Source organism: Rhipicephalus microplus, unplaced genomic scaffold (assembly GCF_043290135.1).
Source record: "Rhipicephalus microplus isolate Deutch F79 unplaced genomic scaffold, USDA_Rmic scaffold_65, whole genome shotgun sequence".
NCBI classification, from domain to species: domain Eukaryota; kingdom Metazoa; phylum Arthropoda; class Arachnida; order Ixodida; family Ixodidae; genus Rhipicephalus; species Rhipicephalus microplus.
This window is the reverse complement of record NW_027464638.1, coordinates 1,475,512-1,501,232: the sequence shown is the minus strand read 5'-3', so window position 1 is coordinate 1,501,232 and position 25,721 is coordinate 1,475,512. Positions and strand designations below refer to the sequence as shown.

Here is a 25,721-nt window from a genome sequence, read left to right as displayed (position 1 = left end):
TAACGTCCCAAAACCACCATATGATTATGAGAGACGCCGTAGTGGAGGGCTCCGGAAATTTCGACCACCTGGGGTTCTTTAACGTGCACCCAAATCCGAGCACACGAGCCAACAACATTTCTGCCTCCATCGCAAATGCAGCCGCCGCAGCCGGGATTCGATCCCGCGACCTGCGGGTCAGCAGCCGAGTACCTTAGCCACTAGACCACCGCGGCGGGGCGATGTCAAAGGTCATGCTGCCAATAAACTTCAGTGAAGCGGGTGGCAATCGTGTACTATTAGCCAAAGCAAGAGCCTAAACATTTATGACAACAATTAACATTGGCTCCGGAAAAACACACTTATGTGGCGGCAAAAGAAAAAAAAAAAGCAGGAACTTCAGGCTATAATTTATCAACACAGAAATATGCGAAGACAACAGATGAAAGCCCATAAAATTGCATTTCATAGAACGCTCAAGTCAATAGAGCTAAGCTTTTTATACCTCTTGATTGAGCTGCATAAGCAAAATGACAGCGTGTCAACACGTTACAAATCATTGCGAACTACGAACAATGTTGCAACAACTCGGAGCACACTCCAACTTTGATCTTGGAACCTTTTGTCGGTGAATTTATTCGTAAGCAGCGAACAATTATCTTGAAAGAATCATAAATTAAAACGGAAACAGGTGGTGCTCTTCTGATATCTCAGCAACATTGTATAGAAAGCTCCTTCATGAGCCTACTCATTCAGACCATTCCGTGAGCCGGGGTCTCATCGAACCCAGTCAGGTAAAATTCTGGTGAGGCAGAGTCATCGTTACGATATCTCGGCGAATCTGACTTCAAAAGAGCCTGATTGAGCAGACTTTGATAGCCTTGAGCACCAGAGGGTACAGCTTAGTCCGAGTTGGTATTTAGCTGAAAACCAAGTTCAGCCGGCGAAACAGAATTTCGGAGAGCTTCAGTCCGACTGATCCTCAATTGAGGAATAAATTTGTATGTTACACTGTAAGCGAGTTCAGTTTGTCATGGCGACATACTGGTTGCACCAAACTCACCAGAGAGCGCAACTGCTCTCCAATACCCTTACACTGCAGTTATATGTTCCTGTATAAGGTATCATAGCAATCACATCTTGCACCTGCCTGATCCGTTTCACCAGGCACAGAGATCTACAGTACATAGATACGGCGACTCTTACTTTTTTTAAGGCTGAGCAGATGTCTATTGGTAGCTAGTGCATTCCGTCAACGACGCTACGAGAATGTAAATGGCCAGGAAGCGTGAGACACCGTCCAGCAGGACGTCAGAGACCCAGGAAGGAGGCGCGTCGTCTTAAACCAATGTATTTCACGCTTCCTCTTTCATGGGAAGGCGCAAGCAAGTGCAACGGAGACGTGAAAACGTCACAGCCGGCGCTACATACCCGAAAAACTACAGTGACCACATTGAATCAATGTACTATACTAGAGATGCCTCGTAAAGGTGATGGAACATATGATGGAACAAACAAATAAAAAAATAACAGCCAAGGGCACCGACTGCCGCTCTGCCCGCCTATCGAACCAACGGTATACGTTCGCCCAGCCCATCGCACTAGCGTCATCATGCAGAGACGATCCCCGCGTGCATTATACGCGCACTGAGGTGACACCCCACCTGCAGCCTTCCTCCGGCAAAGGGTGGCCCCGCCTGAGCCACCTAGGCTTCCCGAAAATTACTACGCGTTCTCCATCATTTCTCCTCGCTTTCCCCTTGTGCCAACGCTGCCTCAAGCTAAGTGATGAGCTTCCGCGTCGCTCCAGAGCGGCCTCTGATCGCAGACGATCAGCATGAACCCGGGCTCGGCCCTGCCTACAATACAACATGTTATATATATTCCACGCAGCACGGTGGATGATGCCTAGCGAGGGCGTTCTGTGTAACATAACCAAAATATACTTTTTTTTTAAGAAATGCTCTCGTGTATACGTTGTAATAGCGCCAGCACTGACATATTTATATATTGCGAAGCGTAATAAGATTTTAACAATTTCGAGGTGACTGTCTCGATTCATCAGCGTTCCAAATGATTTTCCTTTCGTGTGAGACAATGCGAGAACATGGTGAAAGCACTCAGCATTTATTTTCATATAGTCTAGCAAATAATAATAGTGATGTTCGTTCCCATCTAAGAACAAGAGCAAAGACGGGTGCTACAAAAAAACACACAGAGGAATTGCGCGAAGCGCGCAGCATGCATAGTCCCAGCGAAAGCTGGAAGAGCAGCCTTTCACGGCCTTTTTTTAAACACTCTTTGGGTAACTGCCACAAGTACACTTGCTGGGTACCCACTACGCAATGAATCACAATTTTTTTGTAGTAGAGAGACATTCACTATATGCCATTCTTCGTCATTCTTCGGAGAAGAGTGGTACCCGCTACACACTTGAAAATGATTTCGTGCATTTTCTTATGCTGTGGCCGACGACAATGAAGAACTCCACCTGAAGCTTTTGTAATGGGGGCTGTAGCATTCGACGAACCACTCGTTACGCTATTGGCATTGTATGACGCCAGGTTGTTCCTCTGCTGTTCTAAAATGTCTTTTTTTTTACTCATATTTACGAGATTCCTTTCACGACATCAAGCCTGCCTAAGGCCAGTCTGTAGCGTATACTGTCAAGCACCGGCGTGCCTCTGTGGTAGAATAGTAGGCTGGCACGCAGGGGACCCGGAGTGGAATCCCATTATGTACTTGGTGTTTTTTTTTTGCTTTTTTTTACACTTCATTGGGTACGACACCACCTCTGCGCAAAGCTAAGAACTGGCTAACCTCCCTGCCTTTCCACTTAACTTTCTTTCTCCTTCCTCCTCCTGTGCTTTTTTTTTTTCTTCTTTCACGTGATATTGGCTAGGGACACCGGCGGCGGCAGCGGAAAATTACGGCGCACAAGACTCTTGTTTTTATCTCATAACATCTTTCGCTGTAGCACAAAATAATGTGCCATATGAATATTTAAAAAATATTTAGTCAATATATCGCTGCGCAAGTGACAGCGCCAGCCCGTCGAATTTCAAAAACGGCAATAAAAAGAACATGAAAGGCATCGGACTGTATAAAACTTCAATTTGCACCTAACGTTGAAACTCAACCGAATATCGTTGAAAATTCAACATTCCTTATTTGAAATAGTTCTATGCAAGATTTTGATAACAGGGTCATAATTGTCTATTGCAAGCGCACTAATGGGTCGCTTGAGCGGAAAGCCAGCAAAAGATAATGTATGAAGTAAAGCGGAGAAATAAGCAGCGCTGAGTGTGGCATACAAGGGTGCTAGGAGAAAGCGCTGACGAAAAGCACCTTTACAGTCGTTAAAAAAAAGGCTACAGATCAAACAAAAGCGAGCGAACGCTCGTTAGATAGCAGCGAGCTGCCGGATACGACCAATGTGCCGGATAGCACTGTCATCCGATGACCTCGACTGCGAACAGCGCAGTAAAGACTTCTACCTATAGGCGTCCAGCGGCGTGTCGTTCACACCTTTCGCCGGAACTGCAGATGCAGGGCGTCATCGCGCGTGTGTGGGCGTGTATGTATATGTATAACAAGCGATGAGAATACTCACGTAGCCTCCACAGCGCCGTATGGAACAACTAAGATGGAGCATACACATTGCCTTTAATGGCGCAGCGCGCCGCTTGAACACAGTCGAAATTCAGTTTCAACTTCTCGGCTTTCTTTGGCTGTTCATAAGGGTTTGTTAAAAGTTCCCTCACTCCGCTTGAGTCGGTCTTGAACGGAAGCCACGGTGGCGCCAACGCTGCATGCTAATTCAATGCGGAGAGCCCCAATTCTCAGACTGGAAAAAGCCACGAATGCACGGTGACGTAGTAACGCCACCCCGCGGCTTAGTCATAATCGGACGAAGCCACGCGTACATTGTAAATTTTTATGAAAGGGAACACGCGAGCGCGTGGCCTGCGTGCTCCGGAAGGCTGCTCGCAGCGCGTTCAAGCGGGAGCGAGAGCAACCACAGTCCTCTTTCGCGTCAATTAGTGACGAGCTAAACAACCAGTCATGGTAATATCTAACCAGCGGCAAGATGTAACCCCTTCCGTCTTCGTGGCGATAACGCAAGAGGCCAGCCAGGCCACATGCACAATAGCATTAAAGAGAGTTGCAACCTTGCGCCAGTAACATGTCACGTACCACACAGTCGGGCTGTCTATAGCCCGGCCATGACAGTCTAGCACAGCTGTGATCCCCAATGATTGCTTGTTTCGCTTGCCACTATAGATGACGAGAGAAGAGGCTGTGGTTGTTCTCGCTAGCGCTTGAACGCCCTGCGAGCCACCGCCAGATAGAGTTACAGCATACAGTGCATAGACCGTTTTACGCAGCGGGGAACGGGCGCTGCCAAATTTGAACAAGTGATCTAATGGCGTTCTTCTTTGCCCCGTTAAGGTCCCTAAAATATACTCAAAAGATCATACCACCGTCACCGACGGCCGGCCGATTTCCCGCCACCACTTCCTCATAGAGAAACGAACTTACATAAAGAGCGGACACTTCCATAGGGCCCTGCGGCCGAGCTGCCATGCTGATTTCAGCGCTACGAGCGGCTGGTCAGACCCAATAAATAAATTAAAGCATAAACAAAATAAAAATGTTCCTTGCCAAGATGGAATTTGAACTCATACTCTTATGCTCCGAAGGCGAGTGTCATCACCGCTATGGGCTACACACCCCCGCTTCCGCAAAGGGAATACATGCACAACACAACTAAACCACATGAATGTACATATTTTGTGCCAAACAAATGCAGGAAGACAACACTTTCTTTAGTCAGACTTCACTGATTTTTGTGGTAACGCATTAAACATCCTCAGCGGGACACGATGTAGAGCCGGTATAGAAAATTACACAAATCAATAATTTTTTTCATTAAAAAAATTTGATGCCTAACTTGGGTCTTCGTTGATTGAGTAATATGTGGTTTCACGTCCCATGGTCTTCGTTGTCCTCCTGAGGCGGCTATTACATGTCTCGACAAAGGAGTAGAAGCGACCGTGGGTACGCCATTTAGCGGTTGGTAAGACCCTTTATTGATCGGACGCGGAAAGGTTCGAGTGGCCACTCTTTATAAAGTATATTTCTCTGTGGCTCCCTGGTTGAAGGCCAGCAAAGTGGGCGCAGCGGTTATAGCGTTCGATGTTGACATGGCAGACAATGCGATAAGGGCCGACGTTTCACATACTCTCACATCATCGCCCGGAAGCGCACCAGACTCGTCAAACTACTAACGAGTAGTCGCCTAGCCATGTTCCCGATACGGAAGACAGAAAGAAGCGTCTTCTCTTACCTCTTTTTTCATATTCTAATTAAGAGCCACCTATATAACGAGACATATTTTCTTTCTACGCTCGCACGCACCCGAATAGCCTGCGCCACCCGTTTCTCGCCGTATACGCTGCAGGGCAGCGTCCGCCACACGCCACATCACGGCCGCGCCGACAAAGAGCAGGCCATGGTGCTTCGGTGCGGTTGCGCCATCTAGTTTTGCTTAGAAAACTAGCTCCGGAAAGGCGTCTAAATGCTACCTTTAGGTAGCGGAGTTGAGCATAACTTGTCCTTGTGCCGCTCACGCCGCTATTCGGCGAGCGCTGTCACGTGGTGCAAAATGACCTCAAATGTTCCAATGCACGCGGCGAAGCCAACTTTACAAGCACGACGGTGCAGCGCCAGCGCGTTCTCTCCCCGCACCGACTACTTTCTGTCAGTCCCATGGTGACCGCCATTAGCGGTCGTCGAGCGTTTCAACGTGCGTGCGCGCGTCGAGTGTGCGCATTGTTTATGAGCTCCATTCCTCGACGAAGTGTTCGAAATTACGTAGCATTGACAGTTGTACGCTATATATGACTGGGTGTACCTACTTCTGGCAGCTATTTATCACGCAATGGATATTGTTTACCCCATAGTAAAGAATTGAATTTTATTGAAAAGCTCTTGGGTCTCACTCTGCTCCGCAGCTAGATTTAGAAATTTCAACTCACAAAGTCCCTTATTGCATATGCTAAGACGACTTGACGGCGAAAGCCAGCATGCATTCCCATGAAGATTCGATGTGATGTTGGTGAGTGGTTACCTTCTACGTTCACTTATTTCATGCTTGATTCACCCTTAATTAACTTTGTTTACCTTACGCACTAACCTGACATGCACGTTGTTTTCTTAATTATCTTATTTTCGTTTATTCGCTCTATTTGCGTTCTTAGTTTTATTCATTTGGCACCATTTTGTTAGCGTTAGGCATGCTATAATTGATATTTGGTGTATTATATGACGCAATACGATTATAGGGAGCACTAGTGTTGTCGCCAAAGGACGGTCTCATATCGTGTTCCAAAAGACGTAAAAGGCTTTTGCCATGAATATTGGAATGTGTACTGTACAAAATGCGAGGTTCACGTGGACATTTAAAATGAGTTTAAAGCGCCACTTTTTATTTCTGCACCCCTTTTTGCAACAGTGAAGTGCTTGTAAATAATGTCTAACGAAAAATAACCATTAGTCGGTGGTCACGAGCGTAACCGCACGCGCCATGATATTTTGTCGACGGCCGCCGATCAGCTGGCATCGGCGGCCAAAATGCATTCTGATTGTCGACTATACGAGCGTGAATTTTCTTCAAACGCCCTACAAGACTACTACATATTGCTTTCCTGCCGGGGCAGTAAAGGTCGTGTGCATGATGAAAGTATTCGCACCGCTTTTCGTTGCAATTTAGTGCACAGAAAAGCGAACTTTTGAACTGATCAATCGTAGCATGTATACGAAAGCTGTGGTGGTAGAATCTTGCCCCCGCTGAAAAACTGCTGTTCATCGCGTCTTTCTGTTCGTGGACGCGATTCGTTAGAACCTATAGCAATACACAGCTTCATTCCACAAGTGCAAGCGCGTGCGAATAAATTAAGTCTACGGTATCCTGCCCGCACCAGAAGAACATCGCGCTGCAATTGTCCCCTGCGCGCGCGACGAAAGACTTCACTGCATAGCCATTGAACATAATGGCGGACCTATACTCAACTGTGCTCCCGTAGGAAGCGTAACTCTAGTGCCGAGTAGGGTGCCTACCGCTGTAGCACGAAGGGCACGTGCTCGCATGCTCCCCTTCATAAAAATCGGTCGCGTACGTACGCGGACTTGAAACCGAAGAAATTGATACTCCGAATAAAAAAAAATGCGGCCTGTTTACAGAGTTTTTCAGTAGCATGTGCCGCGCACGAAGGGCACCGAAAATAAGAATAAAAACAACGAACTCGCCCCTTTTCACCCACAGTTGCAAAAAAGTCACACGGTGCCTTATGCATTCGCGTAAGACCATTCGAAGACGAAAGCCTTCTCATTTTTCTCATTTTTCATCATCTCAGTCGACTATAAGAATTCTCACACCTTTTCCACCACCCCCCTCAAGAGATTTAAGCACCAAACGTGGTTTGACACTGCCTAGGGGATCGGCCCTCTTACCTTTAAGCGACGATGCCGTATGATGACGTCATGATGTGACGTCATGTCCCCACGTCATTCATAATGACGTCACAAAATTTGGCAATATGTGACATCATGATGAGCTTTCCCTTACGGTACACCCATAGTGCACATACTCATTTATTAGACTATGACGCGACTTTTGACCCGACTTATTGACTTTTTTTTTTTGGCATGATTCGTGCTGACGGCGACGATGGACTCGCGATTTACCGTCAGGTCTCACCGCATCACGAGGATTTTCTGACCCATGCGACACACAGAGTGCTGTTTTTTTTTTTTAAACAATATTTTTTTAACTGCAATCACAGTAATAATTGCGCTCATGTCGTTTTCTCACACGATTTTAAGGCCGAAGCGGAAATATTTTGCGGCCTCTTAAATGAAATTGATGCTAATCATTAGGAAAGTTAATTAATTACCATTTTAATTATTAATCTGAGCGCAGATATTTAGAAAAGAAAACGGAAGTGCATGACAACTTATGGCATACCATTTTTGGTTCAAAAACGACAAAAGGGTCACGTAATTCGAGATGCATTCATCATCAATATCTAAAGCGACACTAGAGAGGAAGAAAGAACATAGAGCGATCACTTGTACTCCGCGGGAACTCTAAGGCCGTTACTTTCACCACCATAGATCGATCGATCGATATGTGGGGTTTAACGTCCCAAAACCACCATATGATTATGAGAGACGCCGTAATGGAGGGCTCCGGAAATTTCGACCACCTGGGGTTCTTTAACGTGCACCCAAATCTGAGCACACGGACCTACAACATTTCCGCCTCCATCGGAAATGCAGCCGCCGCAGCCGGGATTCGAACCCGCGACCTGCGGGTCATTCACCACCGTAGATTTATTAATAAGTATGATGATCAACGCTAACATTTCATTTATCAGTTTCACACCTGAATCTCCGCGCGCGACGATAACGATTTCAAAGTGCGTACGTGTTTCGTATTTTAGCGACATTGGCTCGACTCAACGATATTTCCCGACACTCAGTATGTTAAATCCATGACCCCCTCCGGATTAAAATGCAATTGCTTCTTACTCACTAGGAACTACGTGGGACTTGGAAGACATCAAAGTCTAAAGGCCGGACCACACGTACCCGTTGTAGCGCGTGGCTTTTTGACGCGGCGCCGCGAGAGAGAGAGGACGCGTGGATACGCAAAGCTGTGCGTCCTCTCTCTTCATAGCGAAAGGGCGCGGCGCCTCGTCAGAAAGTCGCGCGCTGACGCGCTGCAAAGGGGTACGTGCGGTCAGGCCTTTAAGACGTCACGATATTCCGTGCTATACAGTTTGGCGTCTATGGACGCCACCATGCGCGAAATGTAGCATCCACGCCCGGCGCATTTTCTTTTCGCGCGTTTTCTCGCTTTACGAGCGCGTACTCGTGGCGAGCGCGGTGATTTTAGAATTGTGAAAAGGTAATATACTGATAATAGGAAGAAAATCAGTTTTTTTTTTAATTCTTTACTGTCGCTTCAAGGGCGTTATCGAAATTCATCGCTCCCGGCGCGCACGAAGCACGACCACTTTTTTTACTTACGTCAGACTGGAAGAATCCGTGATCAAGGAAGCGACGAAATTCTAATAAAGACCTTTATCTTTTAGTGAAAAATGGCAGGTTGTCTCATTCGCGCCAGCACATCGCCTTACCTTTGCTATGGTGTTTGGTGCTTATCCGTTTCTTTGGAGCTGTGGGCACGGAAATCGCAATGTCAACCTTTTCTTTCTCTGTGAAGCATATACTCGGGGGCAGCCGCTGCGGCACTTCTTCTAGCAGACAAGCAGAATCATTTTTCGCGCCCGTTTACGGCTTAGGAAAGAGATAGACGCCATCCATGGCACGCAAACAATAATCTAATAGCGCATTTCGGTATGCTTGCCTATTTTTTCCTACCGAATTCTGCTTTGGCATACGTTCATTGAAATTTCGTCACTTCCTTGTCACGGGTAGTTCTGATCAGACGTAAGAGCAACTGTCCTCGAGTCAATAAATAAAATTGTTGATCAACGAGGTTTATTTTTTATTTAGTTCACGTCATTATCATTTTGGCTGCGAAAATTTTCGCATTTCGTGATGGTCATAGAAACTTATAAATATAAGTTTCTATATAATAATATACGTTTCTTATAATAACAATACATATAATAAATATAAGCTTCTTATATATATAAACTTAAATATTAAAGCACCCTGTACAACAACGCTTTCAATAATATAGGCAGGTAGCCCTGATTTGTCTTGATCGTGTTCCCACAGAGACGCTTCGAGCACATTCTTGTGATGTCCTGTGACGTCAGCTTCATATCAGCGCTAAAAAAAGACTGGAACACGAGAGCTCTTCTCATGTGTTGGCCTTTTTAGTGACCGAAACAAGATGTCGTCAGGCATTGATTAACTCGCCCACTAACAAGTTCTTATTGCGATGTTCGTACTCCACACCGAGAGGAGAGGACACACACGCCCTCTGAAACTTAACAGGACGTAAGCAGCAAACACAGAACAACGCAACCACAGTGAGAAAAAGTGCGCTTGCGTTGCACAAGGCAAATGCTCATTTAAATATAAACGTACTGTAGCGCGGCACGTCGCAGCGTAGCTGTGTCCACCAGCCTTGATTCTGTAGTTCTAGACAATATGTGTGGTGTCCATACGTATGTAAGGCTTACTATCATGTTATTGATTCGCTAACTAATTTAGAATTCTGGTAGAGCAAGTTTTGACGCAACCTATATAACCTCCTAAGGCGGTGGTGGTCGTTTCCAAGAGCAGTTGTTTCATGCACTGTGCGCCCCGCTGTCTGACATGCACAGCTGCTGCCCGAGTCAGACTTTCTCCGGAAGAAGCGAGGACACCCCAAGGAGACCGGGAAAACACCAGTGGCGAGTGGGTCACACCTGTAACGCGTGCGAAATTTGTTTATATTTAATGGCACACCAAATCAGTGTGTCGAACATAAGTATATGCACAGACAAGCAATAGTTAAGTGCGTAAGACAGCTTTGGCGTTTGCCTCAAAATGGTTCTGAAAACGGTTGTGAAAGTGTCCAACGTTGTCTTTTGGAGGGACGTTATTTTTTTCGTCACATACGATAAATTCTTTCATGCTAGGTATTAAACGTTCCACGCTCATTGTGTCACATGCTGTACTCTTTGTGGAATATATCGCTTTCTGCATACACAACGCTTTCTCATAAAGAGCCAGTCAAGAGGCTCCGACTTCTTTTTAACACCCTTCAAACAATATCAGTAATTGGTAGAGTAGACCACAGCAATCACGTTTTTTGAATATTACAGAGCTGCGCGCCGCGCAGAGCCTCAATTTCGCAAAACAATTCCCGCGCTCCTTTCCTACGCCTGGCCAATGCTCCTTGCACGCGCTGTGACGGCAGCTCGGCGATCGGCGAAGTGACGCAGCACGCAGCTCGTCGAACCAGGCCTCAACAAACAGTGGTGAAGTCAGCGACAGTTTCTGTTCCCTCCCACAGCTACGACAGAGCTATTCAATCATACGAGTTGCGAAACTCCCCAAAGGCTCCATGCATCGAAATCGGGAAACTTAATTGACCCAGTTTTTTTTTTTTTGGGGGGGGGGAGGGGGGATGAGCAGATTGTCGCGCCACCTGTTGATCAGCACACCCACTATTGAGCGCATTATTTATGTTTTGTGTTGCTGCTCCCAGATGGCGCGACAGTCTACTTCCAAAAAATTGAAGTCGGCCTAATTTTTATAATTAGGCCGACTTCATGTTTGGTTTTTGGAAAGCAGTTTTGCTGCAAATCGTTGTCGGCTACAAATCGAGCGACTGGGCTGCGGAGAAGCATCAGCACCGGGTAAACAGAAACAACCAGGCATCGCAGCAAGCGGAAGTGCGTTGCGACTGATCGGGTTCGCCAATGACGACAATCGCTGACGTCTTGTCACATTGCCGAAACGGACGGAGTCACCACGACGGGCCACTCCTTCCCCTTCCCCTGATGAAGTAGGGTGGCGAGGCCGCGCGAAAATTTCAAACCAGCTGAACGCGATGCTCTGGCCCCTGTAACTTACTTTACGTAGCACGTATTCGCAAAATTCTTGCGGCCGCATGTTCACGAAGTAAAAGTGCGCATATTTCTTTTTACAACAACATTTGGACCTTGAGGTTGTTTACTGGCCCTTTAACTGCGACCGCGGATGAAGGCTATCGCTTTTTGCCAGGGAGTGCGGCTTTACCCCCCCCCCCCCCCCCAACGGAGAGGCTTAGCGACTGGTGGGGGGGGGGGGGGGGCACGTAGAGTGACGAGCCACTGACGACACACAAACGTAGCTCGGGCGATCCTACAGAAAACGTTCTCGAACGTTTATAAGGAGCTTAGGCCCGCACCCCGCCGTCGCCGCCGAAAATCCCTGCGCCTGGCCAGCGCGCCGTGCAAAACAAGTACGCGCTCCCAGGGCTGCGGAATCGAATGCAGGTGCGGCGGCAGGTGGCTCGCGCTGCGCTGCGCGCACCAGATACTCACTTCAGTCAATCAATCAATCAATCAATCAAGAGAACTTTATTTTTCTATGAAAGGAATAAAAATACAAAGAATATTTGAACCGCATATTTGTCACTAGCATAGTGACCAGTCCAATACAATGTGTATAGAATGTACAGGTCACTTGCTCAGTCACCACCAAGCACAGCAAACGCTCTGCCCCCCCCCCCCACTCCCCACCCTACAGCCTTCACGAGAGTCAGCAGAGATATGAGGCACAGAGCCGTTTGCGTCCCATTTTTAAGAAGCTTCGCTTGTATTCGTACACGGAACAACTGATAGTTCACATGGGTCACGTGACTTGTGTGACCACGTCGGGTTGGCTACAGAAAACAGACATCCGTGGAAACTTAGTTCCATTCAACGGCACGAACAGGCCACGTAATTACACTGGTGCGGTCGACATGACACCAGAGGTCGCATGACACAACACTATAGAAACAGTTAGCTTCGTACAGCCGCCCAAATCTTCAACTATCGTGCGTGAGCGCCGACTTTTCAGTGCATCAACGCCGTGCGACAGAGCCCAGTTACAAACAGGGCAACGATAGGCGCATGCCCACAAAGCGCGCTCAGCTCGGCCCATCGTCTGCCAGGCTCTTCCTTCTTATCAGCGAACTGCACACAACGACTCTTTTACTTCATTTAATGCCAGTGCACGCGCGCTCTTCAAAGGGAGCCGTCGGCCCGCCTTAGTTCAGGGAGTGGTCGTGATGCGACGCTGCATGAGGGGTAGCACTAGAGTTACTGTATATGCTACCTTTAGCCCTAAAAGTAGCATATAGAGTAACTCTAGGTATAGCACTAAAGTCCCTTAATAGGTAGCGCTGCTTGCGTCACATGTGCTTCCGAGCGCTTTCCCACGGAGATGCGATAGACGTGTGTCTCCCTGCAATATCATGAATCTGTCAGATTTATTCCTTCATGCTCCTTCTTTATGCATGGCTGGAAGCAATGTCGCCACCACATCACAGCGTTAGTTATGCAGCAGCGTTGGAGTGACGCTTCTTCATTGGTTGCCCGCATAGCACAACGAACGGCGACACGCTAATCAAATCACCGTATCGCATAAGAGCCGGCGTCTTGCATTCCTCGTGATCACAATATTGGTGGTCATACCACCAATATTATGATCACGAGGAATGCAAGACGCCGCCGCACGGATCTGTACACAACTGAAGGAGAAATATTACTTCCGCTTATTCCCGTCGTAAGGTACTACATGATGGGCTCTCTCCCCCATGACGACAAGAGAGAGAGAGAAGGAATGTAGGAAAGGTAGGGGGGTTAACTAGACTATGCGTCCAGTTTGCTACCCTACACATGGGGAGGGGGAGAGGGGAGTAAAAGAGAGAGAGAAGGATAGACACATGTCACATCACACACCCATGACGACAAAGCACTCACGAAGGCAAGGCGATGTGCGAGAGCAGGAAAGGGCTAGAAGAGAGCGTGGTGAACGGCTGGATCGGGCGCATCTGGCTGGCATTAACAAAATATAGAGGAGGCGCTGCTGCAGATGAAACACGTTCTGCTGCTTCTCTCATCAGTGCGGGCATGGGCGTATATTGTAATATTTGCTCAATTTGTGGCTGCAGCGTTCTTCTTCAGGAAAGAAAATATGACCGAAACTATTCGCCTGCTCACGCAGTCGGGCGCAGCTGAGCCCGCTTTGTGGGCATGCGCTTAACCTCGCCTTGCATGCAGCTCGGCTCCGTCGTACGGCGCGGACGCACAGGACAGTCGCCGCCCACGCGCATTAAATATTTGGGCGGCTGTACATCACGTTCATTTTGTCAATGGAGTTGCGCATCCAACGACCGCCGTCGCCCCTAACGACAAATAATCTTTCTCGTCACCAGGCGACTTTTTCAAACCAACATTGATTGATTTCTGGGGTTTAACGTCCCATAACTACCATATGATTATGACAGACGCCGTAGTGGAGAGCTCCGGAAATTTCGACCACCTGGGGTTTTTTAACGTGCACCCAAATATGAGCACACGGGCCTACAACATTTCCGCCTCCATCGGAAATGCAGTAGCCGCAGCCGGGATTCAAACCCGCGACCTGCGGGTCAGCAGCCGAGTACCTTAGCCACTAGACCAGCGCGGGGGGGGGGGGGGGGACTTTCTTGTCTGGAGAGCAGGAACAAGTGGAACGACGCTCTTTGGAGAATTATAAGACCAACTGTAGGCTGTCCAGAAGGCCCACGAAAAGACGTAAAGGACTCCCCGTTCCGACGTGAGAGCTGCCTTCTATACCCTTTGACGAACGGTCTAGTGTCCTTTATGGCCTTTTCCGTAATAAAGTTTTATCACCACCACCATTGACCCACTAAAGACGCAGTGATAAACACCGCGGCCATACGTTCCAGCTTATGCGCTCATTCCTCTTGTGCCCATGTGCGACTGCCAAGAATGATTTCGCGCGCTTACAGGAGTGTGAAGCTATAGCAGTCACTGAGTAACCTCCAGTAATATTCAATCAGTAACACTCAACCAAACATACGTTTAGTTCATCAGGCGTTTACTAGAAAAAGGCTGAACATCTATTAAGGGCGGGTGTCCAGTGGACGCTACGCACGTGTTGACTTACTATACACTCCCCCTGGAACCTATAGGGGGCCATTTGAAAGCTGCGTGCAGCGCCACTTGTGGTGCGGCGCACGCGAAACGTTGAGAATCGTATAGCAGACAGCAGATACCTCATCGCTATGACAGCTATGGTGACAAAAGCGCCTGTGACCAGCGTGTTGGTTCTTCGAGCAGAATTTTAAGATGTCATAGGAAGACATTGTTTTACAATGACACTACGAATAAATGGGAAAACCGGCCACGTTTTCCACGCTGGTGAGCGCCTTGCTGCCCGTCGTCAGTACTGACGGCACATGCGTGCGTCAGGTGTGTGCAATTCAAAGTGCTTGCTTCATAACTGTCGCGGTATATAAGCTGTCATTTTTTTCACACTTGAAATATTCTTGGTGCGAGCACCCGCGTAGTTGCAGACTACTCAGATCATTGAGAAATATCAATGGCTCCACGGCCATATGCCGAAGAAATCATGGTGAGTGGCTGGCGGCGTGCTCGTTTGTTGCGGCTTCGTGCCATGGATATTTTCAGCCACCGAGTCTCGCGAATTGTTCTGCTTGAAATTGTCGCGACGTCATCTCATTATAATGATGGTCTTTACCTCACCTTGAGGCGCGGTCTAGAAAGAGAACGCGCAACGATTTCAGCCAGGGAGGTCACCGCAGCCACATTTCGTCTTTCGCTTCACCTTGTAAAGCGGCGATCACTTCGGCCAAGGTCACTTCGGCCACCGTGACGTCTCTCTCATTCACTACGGCATCTTGCGTTGTTTATGTTGCTTTCCAAAAAGCACATCCGTCGCTACAGCATTGGCAAAGCTTCGTTTTTCACCCTGTAATTCTGCTATACTCTTCACTCTGCATCAGTTCTTCCTAACATGCAGATCGTTTACCAACTAATTGATTGATTGATATGTGGGGTTTAACGTCCCAAAACCACTATATGATTATGAGAGACGCCGTAGTGGAGGGCTCCGGAAATTTAGACCACCTGGGGTTCTTTAACGTGCACCCAAATCTGAGCACACGGGCCTACAACATTTCCGCCTCCATCGGAAATGCAGCCGCCGCAGCCGGGATGCGAACCCGCGCCCTGCGGGTCAGCAGCCGAGTACCTTAGCCACTAGACCACCGCGGCGGGGCCGTTTACCAACTAAAGAAAGAAACTTCTGGATGAACCACTCCGAAGGATGTGATTCAATTGATCACTTCCAGGGGTTCTTTCTTTTGGGGCTACAACACTAGGTTTTAGGCAATTGAGCTTTTGCGATGACGAATGCAATTTACTATTACTATTTACTAAAAAACTCATTGAATGCTAATGTCATCTAAATCAAGCTTATTCTTCAACAACATTAGTGTTTCTGTTTAATTACACAAGTAATTAAGCGAATTACTTGTTTCAAAACGATCTATTGCTAAAATTTTGAGATTATCAACAAACTCCTTTATATAACAAGGCACCGCCAATTTCATGGCCAATCCCCCGTGATGGGGCGCCAGTTTAGTACGGATCAACCAACCCATCAAAGTCTTAGCTTGATCCTACCACGTTCGCATAGCGCTGCTGGGCGGCTAGTTGTGTTTACGGTATAATATGCTACTTAACTCAGTTCCCCCCTTAACTGATGGTCCTATCAACCAAGAGAAGTACTAATTGGCCTCGCATAGCATTCCCCCAAACTGCAAAGGGTAGACGGCGTGTTAATAATTATTAAGGTCCATTTAAACGTTCCGTCAGCCTTGAGCTGAATTCAAATGCCTATAACTTTCTTTTCTCATCAGCTCTATGGCAGTAGGAACATCACGAAGTATCATTGCACCTGCAAAGTAGGTGTATGAGACCATTTCATACATGCAGCGACAGAACAAAAGACGCCAGAGGGAGCGGGAGCCAAGCACTTTTTACGTCTCACAACCGTGATCCAATTATTTCGCTGCCTTATAAAACAGGGACGAGTCGAGAAACTGTAAAACGTCATTCTCGCAAAACACCATTTTTTGGTGCAATCTACTACGCAGCAGTTCATGATTCCCATAAACTACGTGCTAGCGGGCTTTAGGAGAGCGTTTGGTTCTGATCGGGCTCTCAACGGCTGTCTGCTCTGACGGCCGCGGAGCTGCGCCAGTCGCCGTCCACGCAGTTAATGTTCTGTAAAGGCCCTATAGTCGAAGATAATGGCACCGAATTTTTTCAAAGCATTGGGGTTTAAGGACAGTGAAAGCAAAATAGACTTTAAACGGGTAGAAAAATAACCAGGAGGCGGCTAACTGATTGGTGGCTACAATCGAGGCGCGAGTGAAATTCAATCCTTAGACACACAGTGATAGTACTTAACTTTATGACTAGGTGGCGTGAGTCACCGCCCGATCTAAAGGGCACAGCCGGATACATCCATCCATCCATCGGAGTGTATAACTACAGCATGACTCATTTGCGCAAACATGTGCGCAAAACTGCCGCTCCTGGCAATTCTTTCTCGCGGCAAAATCGAAACACATGTTCACATAACAAGAACGAAGGCAACAGCACTAGGCGCATCGCGAGCAACGCTTATCATAACATACAGCCCAATCCATGGTCTAACATGAAAGTCGAGCGTGCGTAAGCACCGAATACGTCAATCACCGGAGTGGGTGTGTGTGTGCAGGAACTCCGATGCTGCCGGGAGATAGACAGGTCCTGAGTGCAAATCGTGGTCTCGCGACCGCAAGCCCAGCCCGGGTCACTCGCCTGACAAGCGGGGGTGTCAGCTAAGCTCCGTGACGTCTGCGACAGGAAGTGGGCGGAGAAGTAATGTGTTCCCGACGTTCTAGTGTATTTTGTTTTGTTCTTGCGCGTCACTCGTGCGCTATACAGAGTCGCAATATCTGTCACTTCGACTCTGCCGCGCTTCGCAACCTTCGGCGCCACAAATACTGTGCGCTATAGGTAAAGTTGCTCTGTGTACTTCCAAAACAAATGTGCTGAATGCTGGCTACACTCGCATTCGGCAACAGAAAAAACAAAAAGGAAAAAAATACGCCTTATGTAGCGTAACCTTGCGTAACCCTTCGTCAAGAAAGAAAGAAAGAAAGAAAGAAAGAAAGAAAGAAAGAAAGAAAGAAGGAAAGAAAGAAAGAAAGAAAGAAAGAAAGAAAGAAGGAAAGAAAGAAAGAAAGAAAGAAGGAAAGAAAGAAAGAAAGAAAGAAAGGAAGAAAGAAAGAAAGAAAGAAAGAAAGAAAGAAAGAAAGAAAGAAAGAAAGAAAGAAAGAAAGAAAGAAAGAAAGAAAGAAAGAAAGAAAGAAAGAAAGAAGCGGGAGCTATAGCAGCATTCATTGAAAATGTTTGCACGATTCCTCCTTCCCTCCTCCCACCTCGGCGAACGAAAAACCAACTGTCAGGGAAGCCAGCAGTCGATACGCGTATTGTATACATCCGACCCAACCCAACACTTCCATGAACAAAACGAGCCCGAATGGGGGAAGGCGAGACAAAACAAAAAGAGGCGCTATGCCGATTGACTGTCGGCGCAATAAGCGAACGATGAAGACGAAACCATGACGACAAATGAACAATGTATACAAAAAATCTGCGCATGCACGTTCAGCGCTTAACGGAGGTTTATCACACAACACCAGAATAGATTGTGGCAGCGGCAGCTCGTTTAGGAAACAACACATCACTAGAATAAACCGGGTATGGTTTATAGGAGAGTCAGTCTTAACTAACGCTCAAGCGACTGTGTTGGGAATGTCAGGTTTTGTTGATCTTTGCTGCCACGCAGACACACACACACGAGGTCAAGTTATTGTCAGCTACTGCTGGTAATACATTTCATTCAATTTCCGCGTGTTTAGGAGCAAGTTGTCATACTCATTAGCCCTTTCTAGCGCTCTTATCCGGCGAAATTTCTAGTCTTCCCATGTATACAGCTACCTTTTTTTTAACCTAACCTGAACGCAGAAGCGTCAACCACGCCGTATAACGAAGCAAGGCGGCAACATCAACGAGATTAAACGTTCATGTCTGCATCTTGCCAGTACTTACCTACGGAGCAGAAAGGTGGATGCTTACAAACAGGGTCCAGCTTAAATTGAGGACGACGCAGCGAGCAACAGAGAGAAAAATGATAGGTGTAACCTTAAGAAACAAGAACAGAGCAGAGTGAGTCAGGGAACAAGCCAGGGTTAATAATATCATAGCTCAAATGAAAAAGAAAAAATGGACATGGGTTGGGCAATTAGCACGTAGGCAGGATAACCGCTGGTCATTAAGGGTAACTGACTGGATTCCCAGAGAAGGCAAACGCACGAAGAGGAGACAAAGTCAGGTTGGCCGATGAGATTAAAGAGTTCGCAGGTATAACGTGGCAACGGAAGCCACAAGAATGAGTTCATTGGCGGATAATGGGAGAGGCCTTTGCCCTGCAGTGGGCGTAGTCATGATGATGATGATGATGATGATGATGATGATGATGATGATGATGATGATGATGATGATGTACTTGATGAACAATCTTGGGCAACTGCCATCTGCCAGGCTGTTCCGGCAACCGGACAACGGTACGCTGGGAATCGGCGCTTATTGACTCGTTGGTCGATGCTCGCGCGTTCAGGTTAAAAAAAAAAAATGGTTGGAAAGCAGTGCTCTCCAACTAAGCTGATTTAGTCGTAAAGGAAACATCAAACAGGCCAGACGAATTCTAGAAGGCACAAACGCCGCTGTTCGTCGTGAGTTACGAGTGCCTGTTGATGCGACATCATGGATTCGCCTCGTGCATGTCAGAAACCGGGAGAAGGTGACGAGTCAAACAAAGAGCTGAGAAAAAACGTACCATAATACCTCGGAACGCATAGTGTGGAACGTGTGACCATGATCGCGTGTTCCACATCACACACTATAGACAATGCGCCGACGCATCATAAACGAAATACTTCGCAAAACCCAGCCAAAGCAAAGAATTCTTTTTTCCAGCGAACAAGTCAAGAGTTTCTTATGGGTACGTTCTTCGCCGTCACTGTGCTGACTCGCTTTTCAAAGTTTCCAGACGTGACACCGAAAGATCGAAACGACGACGTACGACTACGTTTAGCATATATTTATGATATATATCGACAGCTCTCCATTTATTGAAAATACACAGTCCACTCACTCGTGATAAAACCTTGGTCATCCAGTGCAGTGAAAGGTATCAGACTATTGAAATAAAGTGAAAAAATGTATCCACACGGCTTTCAATATAGTAGGCCAACCAGGGTAATACAGACTGTTGAGATTGCCCCTGATTCATCCAAAAGTTTCTGGTCACGTACACACAATATTAAAAAAAAAAGGGGGGGGGGGGGGGGGGGAATACGGCGGCATAGAATCGCCCGATACCGCAGAATACACCAGCAGAATGTTGCCTGCAGCAATCAGAGTATAGCAACTTTTCTCTTTTTTTTCAGTTTAATCAGACGCTGGGTCACGATAGTTTACAAAGTTAGACAGTCTTCATTTTACGGAAAAACTTGTTGAGGTGCCCTGCACCAACCTGCTGCCAAGTGAATCCACGACAGTATACATTCTTCGCGAAGTCCCGTTTAATATGCCAGCGACAACCGCAGAAGGAGAACTTTCGGCCTAGTTTCCTGGCTATAGATAAAATTTTAAACAGGAACTGGTTGATAGTGCAGCGGTGATTAAATAGTGACCTCTTTTGAGGACAACCCCTACACTTGTTTATTTATTGACGTAACTCAAGGGACTGGTCGGTTTCGTTATTGGCACCGGTTACTCCTCTTGGCATGACAAACAAGAAAAGCCCAAAAGAATAAAAGATTGAGCAAATTGAGAACCGCGAGATAGAGCCACTAAATCATCTCCTATTGTGGTTTGTTTTATTTTAAAGAAATCCAAGACGACGCTGCTATGAGGGTCTTTCGTCCTCGAAAATTTTCTTTCAAGCCGAGAGCAGACGGAGTCAGTCACAAAAACCTAACAAGCTAGCGCGATGGCTCTCTTCTGCTAATTGAACGGTCCCACTGATCAAACAACGTTTCTCAATATTTTTTTTTGCAACTCAGCCTTAATCAACAACCACACGCTTGGAACATGCACAAAAAGAGCATGTAATCACAGTTCATTTTGTCCGTGCATCAGAGCAAGAAACAAAGCAGTACTCTTTTCGTACAAATACAGGACAAAGGAAATATTTATATAAGGAAAGCGGGACACAATCAAAACATGCGAACGGGAGCAAATATTCTGTCACAAAACAGTAGTTGGTTACCGTGGCACAAGGCTATAGTGGGACCCGCTCTGTAAGGAAGGCGAGGGATAGAGAACTACATAGCGATTAGTGGACAGCTTAGCGCCCGTCGTTGCTTCTGCCTGTAAATATGTGTAAACGTACATTTTATTGTAACATTATGCAAGAAGCAAATTTATCAAATATACGAGACTGTTTTTAAAACGTCCCCTCATAAAACAAAAATAGAACAAAAACATGCCATAAACAAAGGGGCAACATAAGAGTTGTTTCCATCTAGTTGCATTGTATCCCTTTCAATCTCCAGTCCGCATCTGCGCTGCCTATGTCCAACTAATTTACTAGTAATTATGGTCGGTAATGCGTGCCTTAATCTTTATTTACAGACGTTCACGTCGAATTGGTTTATGTTTTGGCCATTGCTCACCGTTTGTTCGGTTTTGTACGGTGTGGGGGAAATCCTCCATTTTATTTTTTTTTTTTCCCCTTTTGCAAATATACCCAGCGGTTCCGGAACATTGATTTAACAACACCATTTGATTTGCTTGCTATAGTTTCCATCTTGCAGAGTCGCGAAACTCTGAATTAATGCTACGTACAGTTCTCGCGGATTGAAACATGATTATTTGGTACTAAGTAATTCACGTACTTTAGTTTGCAGAGTCTTGACTTTGTGTCATATCGGCGTAGCTTTCACTCGAACACTTACATCAGAGCCATTTAGCGGCCATAACTGCGTCAAATGACGTGGTGATCACGAACAATCACTCATAGCAGTCATTGTGCTACTGCAAAAAAAAAAAAAAGATGTCGCGCTTCAATCCAAGAATACTGCACACAGTAATTACTGTTGAATGTTATTTACACGCGCTTTGAGTGACTCGCGCAGGGAGGCTTATAATACAGCCTTATTGCAGGCATCTGAATTAAAAGACGTTTCTCGAGGTCCGCCTTCGATGTTCTCGAAGTGCGCAGTAATTCAGAGCTGGATGAAAACCTAGCATTGCACAGAATATGAACCGAAGCAGAGAGCGAGAAGCAATCTCGGCGCACCAGACCAGGGTCGTGGCCGCCGGGTTGCGCACCAACGACATGGATCCTAAGCAACATCTTTGCGTCTCATGTGCTCAGAGCTATGACTCGACGAGATTCGGCGGTCTCAAAGTTTTCTTTTTTGTTTGTTATTACTTCAGAAGGAACGAGTTCATTTGGAAGCACAAAGAGCATCACTACGGCATGTCTTATAATGAATCCCTTGTACTGCCGTCCTCGTGTATTTATTGTCAACCAAGGGTCAGTCGGTAGCCGTGAATTTCGGTATTTATTTCGTCAGGTGCGGGTTTCATATGGAAAGCATTAACTACGGACAGAAACAAACTTCTTTTGTGATGACCTGCCATAGAAAACTGAAGTTCATTTGAAGATATCATTCCAGCTCACACTAGCAATACGTCTAGAAAGCTTCATAACGCGAAGTACATGATCGATCAATGATCAGTAAGACAGGAGCACTACTGGTGTATACTGATTATAGCAACTAATTTTGTTGTAGGAAGCTCGTGAGCAGAAATGAATACTGGAGGCTACAGTACACGCCCCTCTGTGAGCTTTTTCATTCGACAAAGCTGCACGAAAGAGAGAAGGAAAAAAAAACGAACGTGAGCATCCATGCACCGAAGGACAGGGCGGGCAAACGCGAAAATGGAGTGCCACGTGACGCGAATGGCTTCGCGAGTGATTTTGCAACGAACTCACCGCGGCACGCGCGCAGCAATTAGCATGCAGATCACAGAGTCCCGCGATGCCAACTCGGCCAAAGAGAAACGACGAGACATGGCCTGGCGAAAAGCTGCCAAAATATTACGAAGAGAGCGTTCATCGAGTGGCACATGGTTATGTCGTCTTCCGCATACAGAGAACACAGAGAATAGAAACACAGAGGAAAAAAAAAAAAACTAACCCGTTTCTTTTCGAACAGCACATCAAACCTGAAGCACTCTAAACTGTTGGCGTTTCGCCGTGTACACGTTTTGCAACTCGGGTGTCGTCACGTAATGCGTTTTTTTTTTTCCTTTAATTAGCCAGAGTGTCCGTACAAACGTTGCGCTATACATAGCAAACTGTTTCAAGGAAACCATTCTAAACTTGGAGTAAAGAAAATTAAGTCCTAACCACCCTTTCCCTTCCTCGTTCTTAATACCGTCTTCTCGTCTCTTATATGGTTGCCACTTGATTTTCTTGTGTATTTTTTGTAAATATCATTGAAAACAATGTCCAGCTTACGTCTATATATTCTATATTACAGTCGCGACACAGTTCACAAAAGCCGCGTGACAGTTTGAGCATATCGCCCTCAGCAAACACGAATAAGTACTCTCCAATATTTATATATGTATATATATAAAGCTTATATGCAGAAGAAAAACTTCGGTCGCCGCAAGGTTATAAGTATCAAAGTAGATGCGCTTTCATATAACATTTCAGCCGAGGTTTCTACTGGAGCCCCGTCTTTTTCAAGGCATAATAATGCCTTTTCACATTTCAGCCGACGTTTCGACGGGAGCCCCGTCTTTTCCAAGGCACGATGCTTTTTTCAAGGAATGCCTTGAAAAAGACGGGGGCTCCCGTCGAAACGTCGGCTGAAATGTTATGTGAAAGCGCATCTACTTTATATTATATATTAGAGAAATGAGACGAGACAAACAGACAACGCCTTTGCTGCAGGCCGGCTGTTCTGACCTCGTCTTTCTTCCCCAAGCTCTCCGCGCGCCCAAAGCCCGGTCTCGCTCTTCGTTATTCCCCTCGGCCATGACTGCGAGCACGCGGACTGCCGAGAATGTCTCTGGTGGGCAGCACTGGCTGTTTCACCGCGGCCGGACGCGACCACGCTGTGACTGGAATTGTTGCCTTGGTCGGTCGCAGTGTCGCTGTAGACGCTCGCACTTTGTTCGATGACGACTCGGGGGGGACGAAACTGGCTGTGCCTCGGTGGTCTGTGTTTACGACGCTGCAGCTCAGTTTGGAGATCTCCTGGGCGACGGTGGGTGTGATGGAGTAGTCGTTGCTTGCTGAGTAGACACTTATGCCATCTGACTCTGGTGGTGTGGTCTTTATGCGCATTTGCATGCCGAGCCGGAAAATACTTTCGAAACACAGAATGAGCGCGCACAGGCAACTGGACAAAATCATGATGCGACGCGCCTACAGTTTCCTTGCTGTTATCGATCTTGTTTCGAGCGAGCTGGTCGCTGCCCGAACAATCAGGGGCGATTCCCGTGGTGTCAGAAACGGCGTCGCGGTGGTCTGCGCGGCGTACAGGCGGTAAGTTGGGAGTCAGAATGGCGTGCTAGTCATCGTCGACAAGATCGTACACCATGTTGCCGGAATGGCCAAAAAGTACGCCTCAATTCTGTATTGCAGGCCATCGACTCCGTAATATTTCTGCCCTGGGAGGAAGAAGCGGTTCAATATAGCCAACCCTTTTATGGTTCAAGCGGAAAGCTACTCTTCCATAAAAGAAAGCACTACTGCCCTATTTTGACGTTATATACAGCAGTATTACTACAACAAGTGAGAAAGAGTGTATAACATGTATTATTCACTGCCGAAAAGCCCCACACAAACCTCGCGCTGACGTGCTATGCAGAGAAGGTGAGGCAAAGACAAGCTTCCTAACTATTGTGTGGTTATTAAGTTGAATTTTTTTTCTGTGTTGCAACAAAATATACTCTCTCAAAACTTTTTGATTATCTTACTCACAAACTATATTATGCAACAATACAAAAGCCATATTTGTACTTGGACCAGGACATTACGTAAATTAGGCCACAATAAGAGGCAAAATACTGTTTTCCCTACTTTGCCGCAATATTTTGGCAATACTTTGCTTGATTTTTTACCAAAGTATTTTAATCATTTGACATAAGGACATGTAAAGCAAAAAAATGTACTTATGTTGCAGTTGAAAAATTTCTCCTTTTTATAAAAAAATGTTAAACATGCTGCATATTGCATATTTTCGCCCAAACGAAAAAAGAAAGAAAATAAAACAAAATGAATAAACTATCATAGTAAGGAAAGCATAGCGCCCTGAGATTAATGAAAAAAAATTTTCGTACTAATTACTCAAACCATTTATTTTACACAAATTATTTAGCGTGAGATAGTATTACTAGGGTTTCCACACTATGAAGCACCCTCTATAGGCAACACAAAACTTTTTGTGAATTATAACGCCTCAATGAATACTTCTTACATTCACATAAACCTCCACAGTTTTTTTTTTCATCATGATCGAAGATGGTCGAAAATTGACCAGGTACACTTGAGATATATATACTGATGAATACTTGAATACTTCAAATGTCGATATCCCTCTTTACATTGACTGAAGTACGGAAGCCAAATCTGAAATATAGTTTTGGTTTCATGTTTAAGCCTTAACACATGGTGACATCACGATATGTCTGCCGAAAACAAGGCTTAAGATCAATCATGACTACATACGTTACAAACATGCTTATTAATAAAATAAAAATGCGGGTCAAAGTCAGTCAGTCATGTGCGGGCCACTTGTTTAAGACTTCTGGTATAAGGTATTTACACATAGTGCCAAAGTTATTGGTTCCTTAAGAAGAAAACGCCGTCTGGATTTGCAGTCATATGCAGCAAGAAATAATACAGAAAAACGCCTTTGCGCTGCAAATTGCTTCGGCAATCAAACAAGAAAAAAATGAAAGAACGCGGATCTTGCACAGTGCGAAATTTGAATTTAACCTTATTTTATACGAAAGAGTTCTTACGTTCTTCTACGTCCATACGTACTCTCGCTAAACAATAGTATA

At 46.2% G+C, this 25,721-nt stretch overlaps 1 protein-coding gene across 3 annotated transcripts in view; it reads right to left on the bottom strand.

Moving 5' to 3' along the window:
• LOC119161362 (glycosyltransferase 25 family member) overlaps window positions 1–25,721 on the bottom strand; it is a 230,211-nt gene that overhangs the window by 120,648 nt on the left and 83,842 nt on the right. Inside the window, exon 9 of one of the 3 annotated variants that reach the window (XM_037413800.2) lies at window positions 9,530–10,430. The exons of the other annotated variants lie outside the window; for them this stretch is intronic. Within the exon in view, the coding sequence (XP_037269697.2) occupies window positions 10,205–10,430 (226 nt within the window). The 3' untranslated portion in view covers window positions 9,530–10,204. Of the gene's footprint in view, window positions 1–9,529; window positions 10,431–25,721 lie in introns of those variants that run through there. 3 annotated transcript variants of the gene reach the window in all.